This window comes from Pogoniulus pusillus, chromosome 29, assembly GCF_015220805.1.
Source record: "Pogoniulus pusillus isolate bPogPus1 chromosome 29, bPogPus1.pri, whole genome shotgun sequence".
NCBI classification, from domain to species: domain Eukaryota; kingdom Metazoa; phylum Chordata; class Aves; order Piciformes; family Lybiidae; genus Pogoniulus; species Pogoniulus pusillus.
In genome coordinates this window covers 17284601-17307969 of record NC_087292.1, presented here as the reverse complement: position 1 = coordinate 17307969, position 23369 = coordinate 17284601, and the positions used below count along the sequence as shown (strand labels likewise).

At 58.6% G+C, this 23369-nt stretch overlaps 1 protein-coding gene across 2 annotated transcripts; it reads right to left on the bottom strand.

Moving 5' to 3' along the window:
- Positions 1 to 2842: 2842 nt before the first annotated feature.
- TM9SF4 (transmembrane 9 superfamily member 4) lies at positions 2843 to 23020 on the bottom strand. 2 transcript variants are annotated; one of them, XM_064167501.1, is made up of 18 exons: positions 22952 to 23020; positions 18195 to 18308; positions 15605 to 15704; positions 14529 to 14697; positions 13462 to 13591; positions 12409 to 12532; positions 10636 to 10754; positions 10390 to 10501; positions 9428 to 9498; positions 8258 to 8390; positions 7411 to 7492; positions 7249 to 7324; positions 6467 to 6550; positions 6081 to 6256; positions 5692 to 5755; positions 5095 to 5214; positions 4309 to 4398; positions 2843 to 3222 (listed from the first exon to the last, which is right to left on the bottom strand). In XM_064167501.1, the coding sequence occupies exons 1-18, from the start codon at positions 22964 to 22966 to the stop codon at positions 3073 to 3075; spliced, it is 1929 nt and encodes a 642-aa protein (XP_064023571.1). In that variant the 5' UTR covers positions 22967 to 23020; the 3' UTR covers positions 2843 to 3072. The 2 variants fall into 2 exon arrangements, with proteins under 2 accessions (XP_064023571.1, XP_064023570.1); XM_064167500.1 differs by lacking the exon at positions 22952 to 23020 and adding an exon at positions 22168 to 22283.
- Between the last annotated feature and the right edge of the window lie 349 nt (positions 23021 to 23369).

The window sequence follows — 23369 nt, the reverse complement described above, 5'->3', positions numbered from 1 at the left end:
GCCCTGGAACTCTGAGCTCAGCCTGGCCAAGCTCCTGCTGATGGCACTGTTGGTGTTCCACCTGCCCCACTGTGAGGGTGAGCCTGGAAAGTGCTTCCCTGGGTGTGTGCAGGAGCTCTGGGCACGAGGGCACAGCAGCTGATGCCCAGTTAGGTGACAGAAACCCCCCAAGTTTTGTCCCAGGAAAGGCTTTTGGTTTAAATCAAGTTTCAGGGCTAAGCCCACACTGCTGCCTTCTGTCCTAACCTCAAGGCAGGGACTAGGAGACAGCAGCTGTGGAACAGAAGAAACAGGCTGAGGCTCCTGCATGGTCCCAGTGAAACACAGCAGCCGTGGGAAGGCAGCAACAGAATCACACAGTCCCATCAGGGCAGGTTGAAGGCTTCCAGCCTGCTGCACACTGCTCCTGCCTCTGGGTTGGCAGCTGGAGTGACAACAGCTAGGTCTTACCAGAGCAAAGTGGCAGAACCTCCTCTCTACAACCCCCAGGAGACCACACTGGGGAAGGAAACCTCTGCTCAGCCCAGTTCACCAAGAGGAAAAACATCTCAAGGGAAAGCTCAGCCTGTCCCAAGCTCTGCTGCTGTGGAATCCACCCAGCGAAGCCCAGCGGCGGCTGCTGAGGAGGCTCAGAGCATCACAGAGAGGAAAAGCCAAGAAGTGGCTGAGGAGGAGGCAGCAGAGCAGGACAAGAGGACATTGGCAGATTTATTTACAGTAGGACATGAGGAATACATTAATTAATTAAAAATGACAAAGAATGCAGAGGAGAAACTCGGGGGAAGGGAAGAGAAATCAACACTGGCTGAGCCTCTGCTGGGGCAGGGGCAGGAAAGAGAAGAGAGCTTAAAAAAACCCAAACCAAACCAAAACCAAACCAAATAAATCAACCAAAGATCTCAGAAAGTGACCTCAGAGTCAGCACTGCCACAGGCCCCAGCACAGCTCAGCTCCCACTGCTGCCTTTCTGCCACCCTTCATTCCTGGCTAAGACTTTGGCGTGAGGGGAGGGTGACAAAGCTGCTGAGGCAAGGCTGCAGGGACTCAAGAGTTGAGCCCCCCAGAAACCCCTGCCCCAGGAGGGGAAGAGCCACAGGACCTGGTGGAAACTTATGGCCATTAGGGTTAAAAACAAAGCCTCCTCTCCCCACGACCCCCTCGAGGGTGCAGAGATCGGTGCTGGCCCCAGGGAGGGCTTTGGACAGTGCTGGGTTGGCAGGCTGGCAGCTGCTGCTGCAGAGACCTTGCTGCTTGGCACAGCAAGAAGCAAAAGAGAAAAAAGCACAATTGTCACTACAAACAAAACCCAAATCCACCACCAAAACCTCTTCCCTGCAGCCCTGACTGAACCCAGCTGGTGTGGGGACCCAGGGGGGAACCCCTGCACCGCAGCAGGGAACCTTCCTCCTGCTAAGTGACCAAAATAAAACCACCTTTAACCTCTTCCCAAGAGCTTCCCCTGGGCTGCTCGAGGTATGGAGCCACAGGAGCAGTGGAAGCTGCTGCAGCAGAGCCCCCAGCAGCCACCCCCGGGGGGGTACCTTGGACCACCGTGTGGAGAAGAACCAGAAGGCAGCCCCTGGGTGTGTGAACCTTTTCTGTTCCCTGGAGGTAGAGTCTCAGAGGAGGAGAAGAGCAGCACAAGCAGTGGCAGCTCCTGGCCATGGGGGAGCTGCTGGGGGGGGCTGCTCCCTCTGCCCCCAGCCCCTCTGCATGACTCCCCCCAAGAGCTGAGGGCAGCCCTGGCCCCAGGCTGCACCGGGGCAGTTGGCACCGGAGCGGTGGCAGCGCAGTCGCCTCCCCGCAGGGCTCTTCACGATCCTGGTGCTGCTCCCGGCAGGAATCCTGCCCTGGCCCCTCAGGCAGCTGGAGCAGAGCCATGGACACGACACAGCCTTGCAGTTACCTCACACACAGCCACGTCCTGCTTCGGCATTCCCAAAGGGAGGGAATCCTCCCCCCCTCCGCAGCCCTCCCCCGCAGCAGGCGTCTGAAGCAGCCCCCGAGGCTGGAAGGAAGCAGAGGTGATGCTTGGAGGTTGTAGTTCTCAGGCTCTCCAGGTGAAATTGCACTTCCCAGGCTCCAAAGGGCAGCTCCATCCAACTGCAAATGAGCCCAAGGCTGGAATTCTGCAGGCAGGGCAGGAATTCTGCAGGCAGAGCACTCCAGGCTCCAGCTGGATGAAGCTTTCCTGCTGCTCTGGCTTTGCCACAGCCAGGTTTCCTCTTCTGTGCAGACACCCAGGGCAAGAAGGAATCCCCAAGTCCAGGATCCATCTGAAGAGCCTCTCCCTGAATCCCAGAGCGCCCCAGGGGCTGGCAGAAAACATTTGCACAGGAGATTTGCCACTGCTGCCTCCAATCCAATTCCTCCTCCTCAGCATTGAGCCAACCCAAACCAACCCAAGAGGAAAGGATGAATTAGCAAAAAGGGTTTTTAGTGACTCAGAGGGATTGTTCTCTGCTAAAAAGCCTCCCTCAAACATGGAACAGGAGAATCAAGTTCAAATGTGGGGTATCTACAGTCCCCCTTTCCCCCCAGAAGCAGCCCAGAGTCCATGGACACTGCGCCCAGGGTACACTCCAGAACCAGGAGTCTGCTGCTTTGTTTCTCTCTCTCTTGTTGCTCTCCCAGGGGAGGTTTTGTTTCCTTTTTAAAAACAAAATGAAAAAAAAAGAGAAGAAAAACAACAACAAAAGAGCTGGGAGAAGCTGTCCCCTGCTGCTGGGAGGACACCCCCTGGGAGAAGCTGTCCCCTGCTGCTGGGAGGACACCCCCTGGGAGAAGCTGTCCCCTGCTGCTGGGAGGACACCCCCTGGGAGAAGCTGTCCCCTGCTGCTGGGAGGACTCCCCCTGGGAGAAGCTGTCCCCTGCTGCTGGGAGGACACCCCCTGGGAGAAGCTGTCCCCTGCTGCTGGGAGGACTCCCCCTGGGAGAAGCTGTCCCCTGCTGCTGGGAGGACTCCCCCCTGGGAGAAGCTGTCCCCTTGGCTGCTGGGAGGACTCCCCCCTGGGAGAAGCTGTCCTCTTGGCTGCTGGGAGGCATCAGAGTCCTGCTGGGGTCTCTGCACCCTCAGTCAATCTTGACGGCAGCGTAGATCTTCCTCACAAACATGTAGGCTGCATAGAAGCCAATGGTGCCAGTGAGGAGCCAGAAGGACAGGACCATGAGGGCAGTGTAGCCAAAGTAGAGCAGGGAGGGGATGAATTCCACAATATCCAGCTGGAAGAGGGGGGGAAAACCAAACAAAATCAGGCAGAGAGCTGACGAGAGAGGCCCTCGCCCCAGCTGGTGCCCTCTACCAGGCAGCAAACTTCCCACCCCGTTCTGCTTGCCAGCTGAAAGGAGATCCCCTGCCAGAGCTGGGAAGGACCTAAGGGTGCTGGGGCACACAAGCTGCCCATCAGGCAGCAGTGTGCCCATGGGGCCAAGAAGGCAAAATGGTCTCCTGGGGTGCATGAAGAAGTGTGCGGGCAGCAGAGCAAAGGAAGTTCTCCTGCACCTCTGCTCTGCCATGGTGAAGCCACAGCTGGAATCCTGTGTTCAGTTCTGAGCTCCCCAGCTCAAGAGGGACAGGGAACTGCTGGAGAGAGTCCAGCAGAGGCTGCAAAGCTGCTGAGGAACCTGGAGCAGCTCTGTGAGCAGCAAAGGCTGAGAGCCTGCAGAAGAGCAGCCCCAGAGGGGAGCTGAGCAATGCTCAGCAAGAGCTGAAGGAGCTGTGGGGGGCAAGAGGCTGGGGCCAGGCTCCTGTCAGTGGTGCCCAGGGACAGGCCAAGGGGCAGTGGGCACAAACTGGATGCCAGGAGGCTCCCTGAGGAGATACTTGTTTGGTGTGAGGGTGCAGAGCCCTGGAGCAGGCTGCCCAGAGAGGCTGTGGAGTCTCCTTGTGTGCAGAGCTTCCAAGCCCAGCTGGGCAGTGTGCTGCTGGGCAGGCTGCTGGGGGTGCCCTGCTGGAGCAGGGGCTGGGCTGGCTGATCTCCAGAGGGCCTCCACGCTGGGATTCCAAGGTGGAGTTCAGAGAATCACAGAATCAGTCAGGGTTGGAAGGGACCACAAGGATCAGCCAGTTCCAAGTCCCCTGCCACGGGCAGGGACATCCTACCCTAGATCATTCCCTGACTTAGGGAATGCTACTGCCCAGGCAAGATGGGCAGGGCCCTGAGCACCTCCTCTCCTCCCTGGAAGGGCTGTGGGGAGCTGCCTTGGTGGCACAGACCAGGACTGGGCAGTCTCATTCTTTCCTTTCCCCACCCCAAGCTGCCCCCCAGGAGGGACATCACTTGCAGACAGGAGGCCCAAGAGCAGTACCTTGTTCACAAAGTAGAAGACAGCATAGATGAGGACGTAGAAGGCAGAGCCTCCAGACACCAGGAAGGTTCTCCACCACCAGCGGTAATCCTGCCGGAGAGGAAAGCTTCATTATCCCACAGCCTGCCTCTGCCACTGCCTCAGGGCAGCTCTGCCCTGCTGGCACAGGCAGATCACCACTCCTCTTCCTTCAGAGGGGCTGGGCAGCTGCTGTGTCACAGAAAGGTTTGCAAAGCAAGAAGGCAAAGAGCTGACAGCACAGCAAAGCCAGGCCCAGCAGCACAGCTCCTGCTGCCGAAGAGCAGGGCCCACACCTCTGCTCCTGCCTCTTGCAGGGAAACTGTGTCCATGTGAGGAGATTCAGAGTCCTGCAATGGGTTGGACCTCAAAGCTGATCCAGTTCCAGCCCCCTCTGCCATGGCCAGGGACAGCTCCCACAAGCCCAGCTTGCTCAAGGCCTCATCCAACCTGCCACATCCTCCAACCTCCCTGGGCAACCTGTGCCAGTGCCTCCCCACCCCCACTGGAAAGAATTCCTTCCTCATCTCCAGTGTAAATCAAAATCTCAGCTCCAGACACCCTGCTCCCAGAACTCCTGCTCTGACACCACAGCTCCCAGCTCAGCAGGTATCAGATAGCTTCCAAATGCTCCTTCAAGGCAAAAGGTGCTGGGAGCAGCCACGCCCCTGGAGCTAAGCCACACAAGACTTCTGCTGGGCAGCAGCAACCTGACCACTGCTTCTCCAGGAGCAAGCTCCCTGAAACTCCAACCTGTGCCCCCCTCACCTCAGCACAGAGCTGGAAGTAGACCATGACGATGCTGATCTGGGAGCAGGACACCACCAGGATGATGAAGACCAGGAAGAGAAAGCCAAAGAGGTAATAGAATTGGTTCTCCCAGATGGCCTGCAACAAGGACACAGCACAGGTCTGTCCCCACGCTCCTGCCCTCAGCAGGCAAGCACAGCACAACCCAAAAGCAAAACGAGGAGGCCCTCACCCCGTGGGGATCACACCACCCATCTGCTGCCTTCCTGCAGAGGAAGCTGGCTGCAAAAAGGTGCCCAGAGCCCAGCTCTGAGGTAGCTTGTCCAGCCCACAGCAAGGGAACAGCAAATTCCTCCCCATACAAGGAAGGTGACAGATGGGAGGCTCTTGGAACAGCTCAGTGAACACACAACATTCCTGTAGGCTTCCCTCTGCCCCACCACCGAGTGCCCCACAGACATCTCCAGCTGCCTTCAGCCCAGCTCCCTCTTGAATCAGCACTGAGCAGCCTGCAAGGAACCTCCAGCAGGTACAGGAGACTGCTCTGGAGGAAGCCTCTGAAAGCTCTGGCACGGGAGGAACTCTGCTCAGGAGCAAGGAGGGTCAGATGCTTACACTGAAGATGAAGAAGAGCTCAATGAACATAGCTCCGAAGGGCAGGATGCCAGCCATCAGGATCCTGCAGAGCAAGAAGGGACAGTGCCAGGAGCAGCAGGAGCCAACTGCCTGCCCACCACAAGCCCTCTGGCACCCTCCTGGCAGCAGCTTGTTGCAAGGCTCAGCTGCACCCCACTAGCTGCACCCCACTGCTGGGCACCAACACTGCCCAGGCTGCCTCTGCTTCAGAGGGCAGCAGGAGATGAGATCCAGCAGCCCTGGGAGGGAGCTAAGCAAGGGGGGGGGGGTGGGGGGGGTCATAGCAAGAGAGGGGTCTGGGGGGGGGGGGGGTGTGTGGGGAGGAAGGAGTCACAGCAAGGGGTACTGGGGGGGAGGGGGTCACTCACCCCACGAATTTATTCATGTACCACCTCTGCTCCGGGATCTGCCTGGGGATTTGGTTGGTCCTCACTGGGTTATCGTAGGGCTGCTTCCGAAAGCCGAAGTAGTAGCCCAGGTAGACCAAGGGCAAGGAGATGCCAAACCACATGCAGAGCAAGGCCACCATGGTGGGGAAAGGCACCTGCGGCACAGCCACAGCCACCGGGTCAGCCCTGCCCGTCCGCCCGTCCTGCGGGCACCAGCCAGAGCAACTCCTCCAGCCAACGGCAGTGGCGCGCCGCCGCCACACGAGGGCGCCCGCACCGCCCCCGCCCCGCAGCAGCCCGGGTGCGGCCGGTACCCGGTGCGCCCCTGCCCCGCAGCAAGCAGCCCGGGTGCGGCCGGTACCCACCGCTCCAGAGGAGTGTTTCCCCCAGATGAAGCAGTTGAGCACGAAGCAGATGCCGAAGACGACCCCCGGGTACAGGGTAGCTGTCTGCAGGGACAAGCACAGGGGAAGAGAGCTCTCAGCGCCCAGCAGAGCTTCCTCTGCTGGCTCCACTGCTGGCCCTGGCACCTGCAGGGCACTCAGGCAGCAGGAGTGGGCGCTGGGGAGGGTCTCAGCCAGGCCGCAGGATGTGCCCTGGGGTTTGCCCTCATTACAAGGGCTCGACCCATGCCCAGTCTCTGCCAGGCTGAACTTCTCCACATCTCCTGCCAGGAGCAAACCTGGATGGATCACAGCATTTTTAGGCTGGAAGAGACCTTTAAGATCACAGAGTCCAAGCCTCACCCCAGCAGTGCCAGGGCACTACCAACCCACGGCCCTCAGCTCCACAGCTTTGATGCTCCTCCAGGGATAGGGACTCCACTGCTGCCCTGGGCAGCCTGGGCCAGGCCTGGACAACCCTCAAGGGCAAGAAATTGTTCCTCATGTCCATCTTGGGCCTGTTTTCTCTTGTCCTGCTGCTTCTTTCCTGGGAGGAGACCAATCACCACCTGACTCCCAACCTCCTTCCAGGGAGTTGCAGACAGCAATGAGGTCTCCCTCAGCCTCGAGACTGCACACCCCCAGCCCCCCAGCCCTGCTCTCCAGACCCTTCCCCAGCTTCCTTGCCCTTCTCTGGACCTGCTCCAGCCCCTCAATGTCCTTCTGTGAGCAAGGAGCCCTGCAGAGGCCAGCAGCAGACTCACACAGAAGGCTCCCTTCTTCCATCGGTGTCCCTTCAGGGTCCGGTACAAGCGGCCAGCAAAGAACCCACCAAAGACCCTGGAGAGAAACAAGCCAAGGAAGTGAGCTCTGACCCCCGGGGGGAGGATGAGGAGGGCTGGGCAGCAATGGAGGCAGACACCTACCCCATGAACATGAAGAGGAAGCAGGCAGTGGTCATCAAGGCTCCCCGGCTGGAAGGTGACAGCATCCCCAGCATGGCCACAACTGCAGGGCAAGCACACAAAGCAGCCCTGCTGGAGAGGTGACAGCCAGGACCTGCCCACAGCTGCCTGCCTCCTGCACACACCTCCTGGCCCACAGCCTCCAGCACTGCTCAGGAGAGGAAGGCTCAGCTTTGCTCTCAAGCCACAGCTCATGCCCAGCCTCAGTTTCCCCTGAGATTCAGGCAGGTGCAGCTCAGAAGCTTCAGACCTGCAGGGGTCTCTCAGCCTCCCCCCACCCAGGGCCTGCATCTTGAGAACAGGAAATATCACAGGATCAGAGCATGTCAGGGGCTGGAAGGGACCCAAAGAGCTCATCGAGTCCAACCCCCCTGCCAGAGCAGGACCACACAATCCAGCTCAGGGCACACAGGAACACATCCAGACAGGCCTGGAAAGGCTCCACAGAAGGAGACTCCACAACCTCTCTGGGCAGCCTGTGCCAGGCTCTGGGACCCTTCCAGGAAAGAAGTTCCCCCTTGTGTTGAGCTGGAACCTCCTGTGCTGCAGCTTACAATATGAGCACAGGAAGGTGCCCTCAGCTGGGAAATGCTCTCTAGGAGGCCAGGAGTGCTGAGCACAGGCCTGTCCCCTGCCTCAGCCTTGGGTAACCTCACCCAAGCCAAGCTGAGCACAGGCTGAAGGCAACAGGAGCCACAAAGACCCTCCAGTGTTGTTCCTCCTCTTGAGATGGAGAGGAGGGAAAAATGAGCTCTGTCTGGCTCAGCTGCAAGCAGGAACCCAGCCCATGCCAACGTGTGCCACTCACAGATGACAATCAGGATCATACAGAAGAGCTGAATTCCAGAACCCAGGAGAGAGCTGAGGATCATAGGATACTGAGGAGGCCTGAAGACATCTCCATGCACAAGTTTCCAACCAGATTCCTCCATGGTATCTTCCTGCAAATCCAAGGAAAGGTACAGTGAAGCTCCTACCACAGCCAGCCCAAGAGGCTCCCCTCCTTGGACCCATCTCTAGGTACAGTGAAGCTCCTACCACAGCCAGCCCAAGAGGCTCCCCTCCTTGGACCCATCTCTAGGCACAGTGAAGCTCCTACCACAGCCAGCCCAAGAGGTTCCTCTCCTTGGACCCATCTCTAGGTACAGTGAAGCTCCTACCACAGCCAGCCCAAGAGGCTCCTCTCCTTGGACCCATCTCTAGGCACAGTGAAGCTCCTACCACAAGCCAGCCCAAGAGGCTCCTCTCCTTGGACCCAGTTCTACAGAACTGTGTCTCTCCACTTAGGAAACTTATTTCCTCTTGGGTTTCAAACAGTTCAGACCTGAACTGCCAGTCCCAAGGCACACGTGGAGGGCACCACCTGCAGGCATTCCTTGGGCCTGAGGACATCTGATCTGCCACTGTACCCAGGGAGACAGAACTACTCCTCCTATCCTCAGGTCTCAAACGAAACACAAAGACATGGAACTGCTTGAGCCAGTCCAGAGGTCATGAAGATGCTCAGAGGGCTGCAGAGAGTTGGGGCTGTGCAGCCTGGAGAGAAGGCTTGGAGGAGACCTTGGAGTGGCCTTCCAGGATCTGAAGGGGGCTACAGGAGGGCTGGAGAGGGACTATTGACAAGGTCTGGTAACGACAGGAGGAGGAATGGGTTTGGAGTGGCAGAGGGGAGACTGAAACTGGATGTTAGGAAGAAGTTCTATGCAGTGAGGGTGGTGAGAGACTGGCACAGGTTGAGGGTGGTGAGAGACTGGCACAGGCTTCCCAGGGAGGTGTTGAGGACCAGGCTGGATGAGGCCTCGAGCAACCTGTTCTGGTGGGAGGTGTCCCTGCCTATGGCACAGGGGGTTTGGAACTGGCTGAGCTTTGAGCTCCCTTCCAACCCAAATCATTCTAAAACAAGAGCCAAGGAAGAGGCAGCACATCCAAGCCTCCTCCTCACCCCTCCCCTGAGCCCACCCCAGGCCCCAGCACCTACGATGTCGTCCTCCTTGTTGTAGTTGGCGATGTCCTTGCGCAGGGTGCGGATGATGATCATGCTGAGGATCCCTGCAAACAGCCACCAGTTGGCCTCAGCTCACAGCCTCCTGCAGGCCTCTGCAGCTGCACAGCTCCCAACACCACTACCACCACCTCCCAGCTCTGGCTCAGAGGCCTTGAGTCATTCACCACCTCCCCCAGCCCCCAGGACAGCCACAAACACAGCCCCTGGGAGCAGGCAGGGCACAGATCCAGCAGGAATGGGACACTCTGCATTTCCTGTGGGTTTTCCCCCCCTCTTCCTGTCAAATATAGCCAGGAAAGAAGTGTCCCCACCACAATCCACCCCCTCAGCTCCCCCAGGCACAAAGCAGAAGTGGGTAACTCCCTGACCCCACGAGGCACTGGCAGGGCTCTGCCCTCATGTTGGTTTCCTGCCCCTCCTGACCTCAGGTTCAGACGTGGCCACAGCCTCCTCTGGCCACCCCTAGCTGAGGCTGGATGGAAGTTGCCTGCAGAATGGTGAAGACTTCTCCAGCCCACTCAATCTATAGCCTTCTGCTTCAGCCCCCTCCAGCTGCAGCCTTCTGCTCCAGCCCCCTAACAGCTGCAGCCTTCTGCTCCAACCCCCTAACAGCTGCAGCCTTCTGCTCCAACCCCCTCCAGCTGCAGCCTTCTGCTCCAACCCCCTAACAGCTGCAGCCTCCTGCTCCAGCCCCCTCAATCTATAGCCTCCTGCTCCAGCCCCCTCAATCTATAGCCTCCTGCTCCAGCCCCCTAACAGCTGCAGCCTCCTGCTCCAGCCCCCTAACAGCTGCAGCCTCCTGCTCCAGCCCCCTAACAGCTGCAGCCTCCTGCTCCAGCCCCCTAACAGCTGCAGCCTCCTGCTCCAGCCCCCTAACAGCTGCAGCCTCCTGCTCCAGCCCCCTCCAGCTGCAGCCCAGCCCCCAGCTGCCTCACCTGAGAGGAAGAAGACGACCACCACGGAGTTGATGATGGAGAACCAGTGGATCTGCACGTCACTCATGGTCAGGTAGGTGTCCCAGCGGGATGCCCACTTGATGTCGCTCTCCTGCAAGCACAGGGAAGTTCCTCTCGAAGCAGCACAACTCCCAATGCCTTTTCCACAACCCCTCTGGGATGCTGGGGGAGCAGCAGCTCCCAGGCAGGCAGGGGTGGGTGAGCTGCCTGCCAGCTGCCCCTCACCTCCCAGTGCACAGAGTAGGTGAAGAGCAGCTGGTTCTCCTTGGAAGGGTCTATCTCCTGTGGGGCAGAGCCCGTGGACTCAGGCAGGGTGCAAATGCTCTTCTCATCAGCCTTCAGGTCTGGAAGGGAAAAGAGGGCACAGGGGAGGTCAGCCCTTCCCCAGGCACCACCTCACCCAGTGGTCACTGTGGCACAGGTACCCTCCAAGTGCTGCAGAAGTTCTTGTCCCTCCCCACCCTGCTTTGTGCAGTTTGCAAAGCTCCTTCCCAGCAGAGGGGGGGAAACATTAGCAAACTTGAAGGGACTTCCTTAACTGGAAGGATAAAAGCCAGAGGCTCCAGAGCCAAGGATCCAGACCAGGAATGAATCCTCTGCTTCAGAGGGCACAGAGAAAAGAGCCTTCTGCAGCAGAGTCTGTGCCAGGAGGGAGATGCCAGGGAGGATACACAGCATAGAGCCCTTGGATGGGTTGGGCTGGAAGGGACCTCCAAAGGCCTCCCAGTGCCACCCCCTGCACTCAGCAGGGACATCCTCCCCTACAGCAGCTTGCTCACAGCCTTCTGCAGCCTCACCTGGAACAGCTCCAGCCAGGAGGCCTCAGCTCACTCCCTGGGCAACCTGCTGCAGTGCTCCAGCAGCCTCCTCCTGCACAACTTGTTCCTCCCCTCCAATCTCAAGCTGTTCTGCTCTCATTCTAAACCATGGGCACCTTCCCTTCACGACACCCATCCCACACTTGGCTCCCTGAGGCAGTCTGACCCTGAAGCATTATTTTTAACATTCAACCCCCTCTAGAACCTTTCCAAACACTCTCTGTGTCTCTGGCCTGGCACAGCCTCCCAAGAGCTGGGCCACAACAAGATCTAGGTGCCAGGAGCCACCCTTTGTTCTAGGCAGCTCAGGGAAAAGAAAACTGAGGTGACCTTACTGTGGCCTCTCAGTGTCTGAGAGGGGCTACAAGAAAGTTGGGGAGAGACTTTTTAGGTTGTCAGGTAAGAATAGGACTGGGGGGGATGGAACAAAGCTGGAAATGGGGAGATTCAGAGTGGATGTTAGGAAGAAGTTGTTCAGCAGGAGGCTGGTGAGAGCCTGGAAGGGGCTGCCCAGGCAGGTGGTGGAAGCCTCATCCTTGGAGGTGTTTAAGGCCAGGCTGGATGAGGCTCTGGACAGCCTGCTCTAGTGTGAGGTGTCCCTGGCCATGGCAGGGGGTTTGGGTCTGGCTGATGCTTGTGCTCCCTTCCAGCCCTCCCTGATTCTATGATTCTGGAGCCAAATCCCAATTTTTCCCTTTCCTCTCCTCTCAGGCAAACCTGAGCTGAAAGGATTCAACCTGCACCCAATGACTGCTGAGGAGATGAAGCTCATCAATTGCATCCTGGAGGGCTGAGGTGGCTCTGCCCTTGGCACAGCCTCAGTTGTGCTGTCACCTGTGGAGCTCACACTGCAACAGCCACAGCTGCAGGGCCTGCAGGACCTTGGTGTGCCCAGAGCCCATCCTATGAAACCCCAACCTCCCAGCCCCCAGATTCCAATCTTTTTCCATCCCCCCCATTCCCCACGGGTTGCATTTCAAGGAGGTCTCTACTTGTGGCACTTCCTTAACAACAAAGAGGTTTCCTGTCCTTACAATTCAGACTGCCCTCATTTCTGTGCCCCTGAGACCACAGTGGAAGCAGCAACTGGCAGCATGACCCAGCAGAAGTGTTCAACTCTTGGCCCCACTGCAGGGCAGCCCCCAGGGGCCCTGTTCCCCTCTCCCCAGGGGTCTCTCACCTTCTAGTTTGATGCTCTGGGGAATGACTTCAAAGCGCACAACCCTGTAGGTGGGCTCCTGGCTCTCCTCCACATCCTCTCTGTGGTAGTAGAGGATGAAGGAGAGGTGGTTGTGCAGGTAGAACTGAAGCAGATGGACATGAAACAAGATGTTAGCAGCCCGAGGGAGGCACAGGCCACGCTCAGAAGCAACAGCTGCAGCAAGCAGCTGCAGGGCAGAAACCCAAAGGCTCCCAACTGGCCTCAGCTGTGTTGTGCTGCAGAGCAAGATCAGCCCAACCCTTCCCAAGGGCAGAAGAACAAAGAGCAGAGATGTTGAAAAGGCAGCACCTCGACCAGCCCAGGCAGCAGGGAGCAGGGTTTGCTCTGGTTCTGGCCTGGAAAGTACCATCACTTCTCATAGCTCAACCATGTGGTAGCAGAATCACCACCTTTAGGTTGGAAGCACCTCAGGAGCTACAACCCCAATTTCTTGCCTGCTCTTTCTAGCAGGCAGAACACTCCCCAGGCTCTGAGGGACTCAGGACTGTCCTAAGCTTTGTGCTAAAGGCTCTTGCACCATATCAACAGAGCATGGCGACCCCAAAAGCTGGCCCAGGGACCCCAAAAGCTGGCCCAGCAGGTTCAAGTGATCACTTGAACTCCAATTCAAGTGATGAGAGCTGTGTGCAAGTGAGTCTGTGAGAGTGAAATGTTCTCCTAAGTCCCACAGCCACCCTCGGGGCACAGGAAGATCCTTGCTGAGTTCCCCCCGCAGGCTTTAGCAGCCTCTCCTCCCATAACCACTTGGGGTTCAGCTAAACACAAGATGCTCCAGGGCTATCAAAGATCTGCCAGCCTTTGGGGTCCACTGAGGAGGAGCCACTGCAGGAGCCTGCCCACCAGAGAGAGTCAAAGGCAGGACTCATGCCTGTGCCACCGAGAGACCTCTCCCTCGCACTGCCACTCCGTAAACCCTTTCAGTGTGTCCCCAGCGCCAATGCTCTCTGGGGCACTTTTGCCTCCCTCCATCAGCCCCTCAGAGCTCCTGGAGACACCCTCAGGACTCTCTACCTTGTTCCCATCCATGAAGCCAAGCCTGTATCCGTGCTCAAACTGCACATCCTTCTCCTTCTTCTTCTCCTCTTCCTCCCGGTTGGAATAGAACTCCAGGCGCGTGGCCACGGGCAGGTTATCGGCGATGCTGCAAGCACAGAGCCCAGGTCAGCCTGGCCCACAGCCTCTGGGGGCTGGTTTGAGGCTAACTGCAATACTTCAATGAGAAAAAATAGATTGTAGGCTATGGAAAGCAATGGGGATGGCTGCTTCCCCCACTGGCTTGCTGAGCTGTGTGAAACAAGAACACAAGCACAGGTAAGACAGTGTCCAAGTGTCTCTGTCCGAGCTGCTTTCTCCCTGGGCTGCTTCTGTGCAACTCATCCTTCTGCCTCTAACCCCCCTGGCCAATGATCCAAACTCACCCTCCACAAAAGGCAGACTCTGGGATGTGGTAGAGGGGTGGGAAGAAGGTGGAAGGGTGGTTGGGAGCCCCTCCTGGGGACTCTGGTTGCTGGATTACCTTTAATGTGTGCATTTCTGTCTGTAGCTGTGAAGATCTGCTTGTGTCTTGTGCTAAGCTGTGACTACAAAGCTCCATTCCTTAACTCCCAGCTCAGCTGAGTCTAGTCTGGGTGGTTTCTTCTCACATCCAGCCTAAACCTACCCCAGGGCAACCTGAGGTCATTTCCTCTCTTATCCCTAAGTAGAAGAGCCCAACCTTCACCACACTCCAACCTCCTTTCAGGGAGCTGTAGAGAGCAATGATGTCTCCCCCAACCTTCTCTTCTCCACACTGCACACCCCCAGCTCCCGCAGCTGCTGCTCCCCAGCCCTGTTTTCCAGACCCTTCTCCAGCTTTGTTGCCCTTCTCCAGACCTGCTCCAGCCCCTCAGTGCCCTTCTTGCAGCGAGAGGCCCAAAACTGAGCCTGGTACACCAGGTGTGGCTGCAGCAGTGCTGAGCCCAGGGGGACAGTCCTTCTCTCCTGGTCCTGACTGGCACAACAGAATCGATTCCATAGGAGTGGAGGGGGGGCAGGTAAGTCCCAGCCCCCCCCACTCTGCCAGCCCGGAGGGCACTCACAGGTGGACGTAGTAGTCCTCCCTGATGCGCTCTGCCATCAGCTTGCTCTGCTCCACAGTCAGGGTGAGAGGCTTGCTGGGGAGGTTGCAGAGGACTTCACATTTCTTCTCCACGTTCATGGAGACCTGGAAGGGAGTGTTCACGATGCGGTCCCCACGCAGCACCTCGCCTGCAGGGAAGGGAAGTGAGTCATGGACGGCACCTGAAAGCTCAGCCACTGCCGACCCCTGCCTCGGGCAGGGACACCTCCCACCAGCCCTGCTTGCTCAAGGCTTCATCCAGCCTGGCCTCCAGGGAGGGAGCATCCACAGCCTCTCTGGGCAGCCTGTGCCACTGTCTCATGAGCCTCACTGCCAAGAATTTCTTCCTCATCTCCAGCCTCAGTCTCCCCTCTGGCAGCTCAAAGCCATTCCCTCTCCTCCTGGCACTCCCCAGCTCTCCTGGGGAGACTTTTGACTCCTTGTCCTTTTGACAAGGACTCTCCTCCTGGGGAGACTCCTTGTCACAAGTCTCTCCTCAGCTCTCCTGGAGCCCCTTCAGGCACTGCAAGTCTGCTCTAAGTTCTCCCTAGAGCCTTCTCCTCTCCAGGCTGAACAGCACCAAATCCCCCAGCCTGTCCCCCACAGGGGAGGTTCTGATGATGTTTGTGGTCTCCTCTGGACCTCCTCCAACAGCTCCATGTCCTTCCTGTGAACTGGACACAGCACTCCAAATAATAAAGGCAGGTTGAAGCCTTCCCCACACTGCTGCTGCTGCCCCTGGGTTGGCAGCTGGGGTGACAATGGCAAACCCTCTTTGTGACCACAGATTCAAAGACAAGACCCAAGGAGAGCTGAAGTGTTTTGTTGGAAGTATCAAGCTCTCCTTCTGAACCAGTTACTGCCCTCCTTCAGGAAAGGCCTTTCCTCTCTCCAGTACCTCCCAGCCTCAGGTGGTCAGCACATAAGGAGCTGGAGGAAGCAGCTTCTCCACAAGCAGTGCACTAGGGAAGATGCTGGCAGCAGCCTTCAGTCCTGTGCACACCCAGCCAGGTCCTGCTGCTGAGGGACTGGAGGTGGTGCTCAGCAGGCACCTACCGAGGTTCTCAGCCTTGTAGGTGATCTTGGTGGGCTGGCAGAAGGGCAAGGAGTAGTACTCATAGGGCAGCTGGGTTCGGGAGCTGGTCAGCTTCACAGCCTGCAGGAAGAAGCACAGAGTGGGAGGGGTGGGAAGGGAGCCCTGGAGACCATCCAGGCCTACCCCTTGCCAGAGCAGGGGCACCCAGGGGGGTGCAGGGCACACAGAACACATCCAGCTGGGGTTGGATGTCACCAGAGCAGGAGACTCCACAGCCTCTCTGTGCAGCCTGCTCCAGGCCTCTGCACCCTCACAGGGACAAAGTTTTCCCTCCTGTTCCCCTGGCACCTCCTCTGCTCCAGCTGGCACCCAGTGCCCCTTCTGCTGGCACTGGACACCCCTCAGCAGAGCCTGACTGTGTCTGCACACCTTTATCACAGCAGAGAGGGCAGCCCTCAGGCTGCTCTGCTCCCAGCTCCATCAGCCTGTGCCCACAGGAGATGTTCCACTGCCCTCAGCAGCTTTGTGGCTCTGGGCTGGACTCTTTCCAGCAGCTCCCTGAGGTCCTTCTTGAGCTGAGGGGCCCAGAACTGGACACAATATTCCAGATGTGGCCTCAGCAAGGCAGAGGGAGAGGAGAACCTCTCTCAGCTACTCACCACAACCCTTCTAATGTGCCTCAGGACACAGCGGTTAGCCCCAGGCAGAGCTGGGATAATTTCCTACCCTCCCTGCATCAACCAGGAGCTGAAGTTTCCTTCAAGACACCTCCCACAAAGGTGACTTTGGGAAGGTGTAAAGAGAGGCAGATGATCCTGGGGGAGCTTCAGCTTGCCCCTCTCCTGCACAACTCCTGCCTCTACCTTCTCCATGATTTAGTGGCAATTCATTCACCAGCAGAGAAACACTCAGAAGACAGAAGTGTGCTGGATTGGATTCATAAATCTGTGCCTCAGTGGAGCTCTAAGAAACAACAGAAAGCTCAGAAGAGATCCAAGGGCCACATCTCCCACAAGACTGTGGTGATTTCTCCATCACAGCTCTCCTGTCTGGCTGAACCTCAGGCTCTGGCTGTCGGCGGTAGCAGTTCAGCAATTTTATCTCTGCAGGACCAGCCCAGAGCTGCCAGATTGTGAAGACAAAGGATGGTGACAAACCCCAACTGCTTCTGGAGAGCTCCCACAAATCACTAGGCAGAAGGGGAAGTGCAAAGGACACAGCAGGACAGCCAAGGGTGCTCCAAAACAACCCAGAAAGGTTTTGTCACACAGCCAAGCTGCTAGGTTGGAAGGGCAACAGGCTGAGCTGCCTGATGGTTTGAGGAAGCATTTGGCTCCTGAAATCCCTTTGAGAGAAGCCATTCCAATACCCTCCTCTTCTTCTTCTTCTGGGAAGCTGTCTGCAGCCACAGGCAGAGTCTCATTAGCTTAAAAATAGCCAGAGTCTGGCAGCCTGTGGCCAAAGAGAAGATTGTGTAGTGCTTCACGTGGGAGCAGCCAACCTCAGCACCCCCAGGGGAGCTGGATTGTGCTGAGGCAGAGGCCACAGCTTGAGAAAAATAAATGAAATGGGCTATAAATTGCTGATGCCTGGAAACAAAGCCTGGAAGCTGCTCCATCAGTCACCCCCAGCCACACTGCACAGCTCCTGCCAGCCTGGGCCGTGCCATCTGCAGCGCCCAAGGACAAAAGCCTGCCCTTGGGAAGGGCTTCTCCTGCCTTTCACTCCACCTGAAGATACATCAGGTGCAAAAGGGGGAGGAGAGAGGAAGAAGAAGGTCTGTGCCAAAGCTGTTCTTCATTCCAGCTGAAGGCCCAACCCCTGTAAGCACTTGGAGAGTGGCAGCGATGCTGGAGAGCAGACTCTGACCGATCGAGAATGCCAGAAGGGACCTCAAAGCTCATCCAGCCCCAACCCCCTGCCATGGGCAGGGACACCTCCCACCAGGCCAAGCTGCTCCAGGCCCCATCCAACCCAGCTCTGAACACTGCCAGGCTTGGAGCCTCCACAACTTCTCTGGGCAACCTGTTGCAGTGCCTCCCCACCCTCCTGGGAAAGAAACTCTTCCTGATGTCTCCTCTCAATCCAGCTCCTTCCAGCTTGAAGCCATCTCCCCTCATCCTGCCACTCCATGCCTGGGTAACAAGTCCCTCCTCAGCTTTCCTGTAGCCTCCTTCAAATCCTAGAAGGCTGCTCTAAGGTCTCCCTGGAGCCTTCTCCTCTCTAGGCTGAGCAACCCCAACCCTCTCAGCTTGGCTGCGTGGGAGAAGTGCTTGAGCTCTCTTAACTTCACTTCAAAGCTGCAGTGAGAGGGGGCACTTCTCCCTCTTTGCCTAACTTCTCCCAAACAGAGCAGCATCTTGAGGACTTTGGTGCAGCTGCTGAAGAGAAGTGAGACAGAGAATCATGATGGAACTGCAGGGCAAGATGATGACAGTGGCCAGCTGAGGACTGCTCATCCCCAGACAGGAATGCTGTGAAAGGCAGTAACAGGATGCCCAAATCTGGCTTAAGGTTCACTTAGCTCTCATGACATAAAGAAGGAACCCCCCCAAGAGACAATGAAACCCAAACCAAGGAGCCCAACAGCTCCACCCAAGCCCATCCTACCTTTATCTCGACAGGGTCATTGCGGTGGAAGTTGATAGGAGCCACACCAGGCACATAGAAGGAGCCTGCACCACGCAGCACCAGCAGCAACACCAAGGTGCACCTCAGCCTTTCCTGCAAGGAGAAGCAGCATTAACACACACCAGCAGCATGGGAACAAGGCTGGGAAGGGGCACAAAGGGTGGGAATGTTCGTCCCAGGCACCAGCAAGGCTGTGGGTTCAGGCGGCTGAGCTCGCTAAAGCTGCTCTTGCTTTGGGACTCTCACACTCCTGTCCCCTCAGCTGCAACCAGAGAAACACCAACCACCAGAGGAATGCACTTCTCATCTCCAGCAGCTTCATCCAGCTGCTGGCAGCTGATTCTTCTACCTCCTACCCACCCACCCCCCCTGCCTCCAGGGACTACTGAGCCCTGGCACTGCCCTTCTGTCAGCTCTGCACACCAGGACTTAGCCTGCAGCCTCTCACAGACTCCCACTCACATCCTGCTGCCTGTAGTGGTGCAGAGTAAGGTCTGACACTCAACTAACCACCTGCTGCATCCAGAGGGATGCTCACATCTTGCTCCTCTTCTCCTTCCTCACCACTCTGTGCCACAGCACAGCCAAACGTTCTCACTGCTTTTGCTGGGTGGGGCTGGAGGCTTCACTCAGGTCCATGAGGCTCCAACCCAAACCAGAACCTGCTGGGCTCTGCTGCTTCCCCAGTCCCTGCCATCACCTCAGCTAACCCAGGAAGACTGTGGAGTACAAGTGGAGCTCTAAAGAGACTTAGAGAGCAGCAGCAGCTCGGCAGGATTAGGCTGGCAGCCCTGCTGTAACCTCAGTGTGTTGCTGAGCTCCAGCCCATTCTCCTCAGCTCCCCTCCACTGGGAGGCTCCTGAAGCTCAGAGCCTGCCCTGGGCCACCTCCTGAGCCAAAGCTGCAGAGATGAGGAACTCAGTTGCTGCCTTCCCTTTCCTGTCCTCAGCAGGGCTGCACAGCTGGTCCCTGTGGCCTCTCAGCTGCCCTCCTACTCTGCAACACGGAGTGGGAGACAAATGCAGAAGGGAAAAGGAATGAAGTGACCAAGTGAGGTGAGCTTGGACTGCAAGGAGCTCCTGGCACTGCCCACAGGCACTTCCCTCCTGCCTCAGCCTCCCTGCCTTTCTCACCATGGCAGCAGAGCATGCTCAGCACACACACAGTGGCCAAGGATGTGCACCACCAGGGCTGGACAAAGAGCAGCTCTATCAGGAGGATGCTTCAGTAGGTCAGGGAAGGAAACCCAAACATAAAGCCAACATCATCTGTGTTTATTGCCTCCACCTCCCTTCCTCATCATCATCTTCTTGCCTTAGTCTGAGGCCACATTTGGCCCAGACAGCAGTGAGGGTCAACAGAGCACCCAGAGTGACTGGAACTGAGCAGGGTTCACAAGACACTCACAAAGACTGGGCACCTGCAGACCCAAACGGGTTTAAGATGCAAACAGGAGGCACTCACAGGAGGTTTATCAATACCAAAATCTCAGATCCATCTTTTAAGCTCCCAAGGGAGATCTCCAGACCTGTTCTGAGCACAGCTCAAGGCAGTCACAACAGGAAAGCAGCTGGGCAGCCCTCTTCACATGGCTTGGATTTCAGCTCTGATCTGCCTCAAAAGCTTGCTCTGCTTCACCAGAGTTTGCCTTCATCCACCTTGCAGGAGTGCTCTGGGACACTCTGAGTGGGAAAAGGTCTCCTGGGCAGGTGAAGCACTGGAGGCAAACCCCTCTGGACCTGTAGCAGTTACCTCACTTGGGCTCTGCAGTGCCAGACACACACAGCACAACACCACCTCCTAAAACCCACAGCCACCCTGCCCCAGAGAGCTCCAAGAGGACAAGTGAAGGACACTCAGGAGACATCCAAGACACAGAAGATGACATTTCTGATGAGACCTTTGGCAGAAATCAGGCTCTTTGCACACAGAGGATGAGGCCTCAGGCAGCAGCAAGGAGAGGAAGAGAAAACAGGGGAGCAAGGGGTGGGAAAGCTGCCATGCAACAGGTGGGGGCAGGTTTGGGAATCAAATTTGGAGCAGATGTCCCATGCAGGTTCTGAACCCAGCAGATTAAGGCCAGCAGAGCATGAGAGGCCTTCCTCAGCAGGCTCCTTGCCTTCATACTGCCTGAGGTGCTTCACCCTCCCCAGGGGAAGGCAGCAGCTCAGCAACACCACCACAGCCACACCAAAACGTCGGCAGGACTCGTGGGCCAGGCAACTACCTTGCCTGGGAGGTGCCTGCAAGCCACAGCATCTCCTAGGCATGGCCCAAGCCTGCAGGACTGAGCTCTGCCTCAGTTCCACCATGGCAGCCCTCAGAATTCCAGCAGACAGGAGCTGTCACCTCTGGCATCAGGTCCATCTCAGCAGCAAGGAGCACAACACACACACAAACCCAGCTGGAGGCAGAGGGCCCAGCACTGACAGCCTGGAGAAACCACTCAGCAGCAGCAGCAGCCTCAGGCATTCTGTGAGTGACCTCCTAGGGCTGGTCCTGAATCAGGGCTGCTTTGAGTCCTGCAGTGTCATCACCCACTCCAGAAGGTCGCATTTGCTTCCAGGGAGGAAAGGCAAGGAGGAAGGGACAGCGAAGGAGGTGACATGAGGGAGGTGACTGGCATCATCCCCTATCTTTTGGGGGACATCAAACAGCCACAACTAAGAGCCTTCAGCCTCCAAAGGCTGTTTGGAACAACAGGAAAAGCCCAACCTGTGCATGGGCCTTTAACTATCAACAGCCACAAAGCTCTCCTGCTTTAAAAGCCTTTGAGAGGTTGTCAGAAAGGGAGGGAAAGCAAAACCCATTCCGTGGAGGGAGGAAAAAGAACATCTACGTGCAAGAGAGCAAACGAACTCTCTGCCACGGAGCATTTCTACCCTCAGGCAACACCAAGAGGCCACACACAGGGCTGAGAGCAGCACCTGCTCTGCCACCCCCCCCCCCCCAGCTGCCAGCCTGACACTTCTCCCCCCTTTTTGAGGGCTACCTCCTTGGATGTTCTTCACAACTGCCTGGACAAGCTCATCTTTGTGGCCTCCAGCCCAGCTCCCCCTCACCAAGGAGTCAGCCTCTGGGAAGCAGACAAGTGCTGCATTCAGGCTGGTTGTGGAGAGCTCCTCACAGCCTTCTGTGTCTTTCAGAAAGGAGCAGGCTACAAGGAAGCTCCCAGCAGGACCAGCTCCCAGCTCTCCTAACCAGCTCCCAGCAGGACCAGCTCCCAGCTCTCCCAACCAGCTCCCAGCAGGACCAGCTCCCAGCTCTCCCAACCAGCTCCCAGCAGGACCAGCTCCCAGCTCTCCCAACCACCTCCCAGCAGGACCAGCTCCCAGCTCTCCCAACCACCTCCCAGCAGGACCAGCTCCCAGCTCTCCCAGCTCCCAGCTCTCCCAACCAGCCTGGGGGAAAGGCAGCAGAGTGTGAAGATGCTTAAAGCAAAAGACACCAAAGCCTGCACCACTCCTTAGAGGCTCCCTCCTGGCTCCTGCCAGCGTTTATGCTGCACCTCACCCCTGCCCAGCCAGCAGTGACCTTTGTCTCCACACACATCACTGCCCAGGGAAATCCAGGTGGCTACTACAAGACTTCAGGCAGACAATTAACATCTCTCCAGCTGGTTTGCTTCCCTGGGAGGTGGCAGTGATCTCCTCTACCTCAGCAAAGCCCCACCAGGGACACCTCCAGCTCACCAAGGATCCAGGGAAGGACTCAGTGATAAACACAGAATGGGTTTGACTGGGAGAGACCTCCAAGACCATGGACTCTTACCATGGTCACCACCAAGCCACGGCCCTCAGCAACACATCTCCCCAGCTCTGAAACCCCTCCAGGGATGGGAACTCCACCACTGCCCTGGGCAGCCCTAGCCAGCCCCTGACAACTCTCAAGGGGAGGAAATTGTTCCTCAAGTCCAACCTAAACCTCCCCTGGGGCAGCTTGAGGCCATTACCTCTGGTGCCGTTGCTCGTTCCTTGGCCAAACAGAGCAAGCCCCAGCGGGCTGCAGCCTCCTGTCCGGGAGCTGCAGGGAGCAGTGAGCTCTCCTCTCCTCCACCTTCAGCTCCCCCAGCAGCTCCTCACCAGATCTGTTCTCCAGCCCCTTCCCCCGCTTTGTTGCCCTCCTCTGGCTCCAACAGCTCAGGCACACGGGAGGTGCCCCCTCGGCCCCCGCTCGCTGCCCACCGCTCGGGCACAGAGCGCAGCAGCCTCTGCCCGGGCGCAGGCAGCAGGTCCAGGCCAGCGCTGCCCTCCCAGAGAACCGCCCCGAGCAGAACGGTGCCCTCCGCCCCGCGGCAGAAGCCCCGGCCCGGCCCCGCGTCCCTCCCGCCCGCACACCGCCGTGAACCACGGCCCCGGAGCCGGTTGGCCGCCGCGGGAGCGCCGGGCTGGCGGGGCAGGGAGCCCACAGGCACGGAGCGCTGCCCCGCTCCACCCGCCCCTGCCCTCCGCCGCGGACACCGCCCGGGCCGCGGGGACGCCCCAGGGGAGCCGCGGGACGGCTCCAAGCCCCCAGGCAGAACCGGGAGAGCCCTCCCCAGCCACAGACCGGGGCGAGAGGAGGCCGGCGGGGGCAGCGGGCAGGGCGCCGCGTCCCTTCCCAGCGCGGTACGGGCCGGACGCGGAGCCCCCTCACAGCTCCCAGCAGCCGGGGCCGCTGCCGGGGCCGGGCCGGCGGGGCGGGAGCGGGCGGGAGGCGGCGGGGCCGCGGCGGGCGCCCGGGGCCGCGGCACTCACCAGCGCCGCCGCCATCTTGGATCCACGTGTCGGCGCGCGCGTCACCGGAAGCGGCGCCGGGTGGCTGGAGGGGATCGCCGTAGCGACCGCGCCGGGACCCGCCGGGACCGCGGCTCCGCGCTGCCGCGGCAGGCGGCGCCGGCACCAGCCCAGCCCCACCAGCCCGGCCCTGCGGCAGGCCGCGCCGCGAGCCGCCGCCGCTTCCGTCCCCAGAGCGCCACCGGCCCCGCGGCGCCGCTAGGGCGGAGGGGAAGCCAGCGCCGCCATATTTGTTGAGGGCAGCGGGGCGCGGCCGGCGTGCTGCGGCAGCCATGTTTGGTGCGGGCACCGCGGCGGCGGGGCAGGGGGGTCCGGGGCAGGGGGATCCGGGGCAGGGGGGTCCGGGGCAGGGGGGTCCGGGCCAGCTGAGGGAAGGAAC

What these genes read in the sequence shown, in the direction of transcription:
- TM9SF4 (XM_064167501.1), bottom strand. An exon ending in CCAGAGCATCAAACTAGAAG is followed by an intron (nt 10,755 to 12,408) that starts GTGAGAGACCCC and finishes TTTCCCTTCCAG; the next exon opens with ACCTGAAGGCTGATGAGAAG. An exon ending in ACTTCCAGCTCTGTGCTGAG is followed by an intron (nt 4,399 to 5,094) that starts GTGAGGGGGGCA and finishes CCTCTCCGGCAG; the next exon opens with GATTACCGCTGGTGGTGGAG.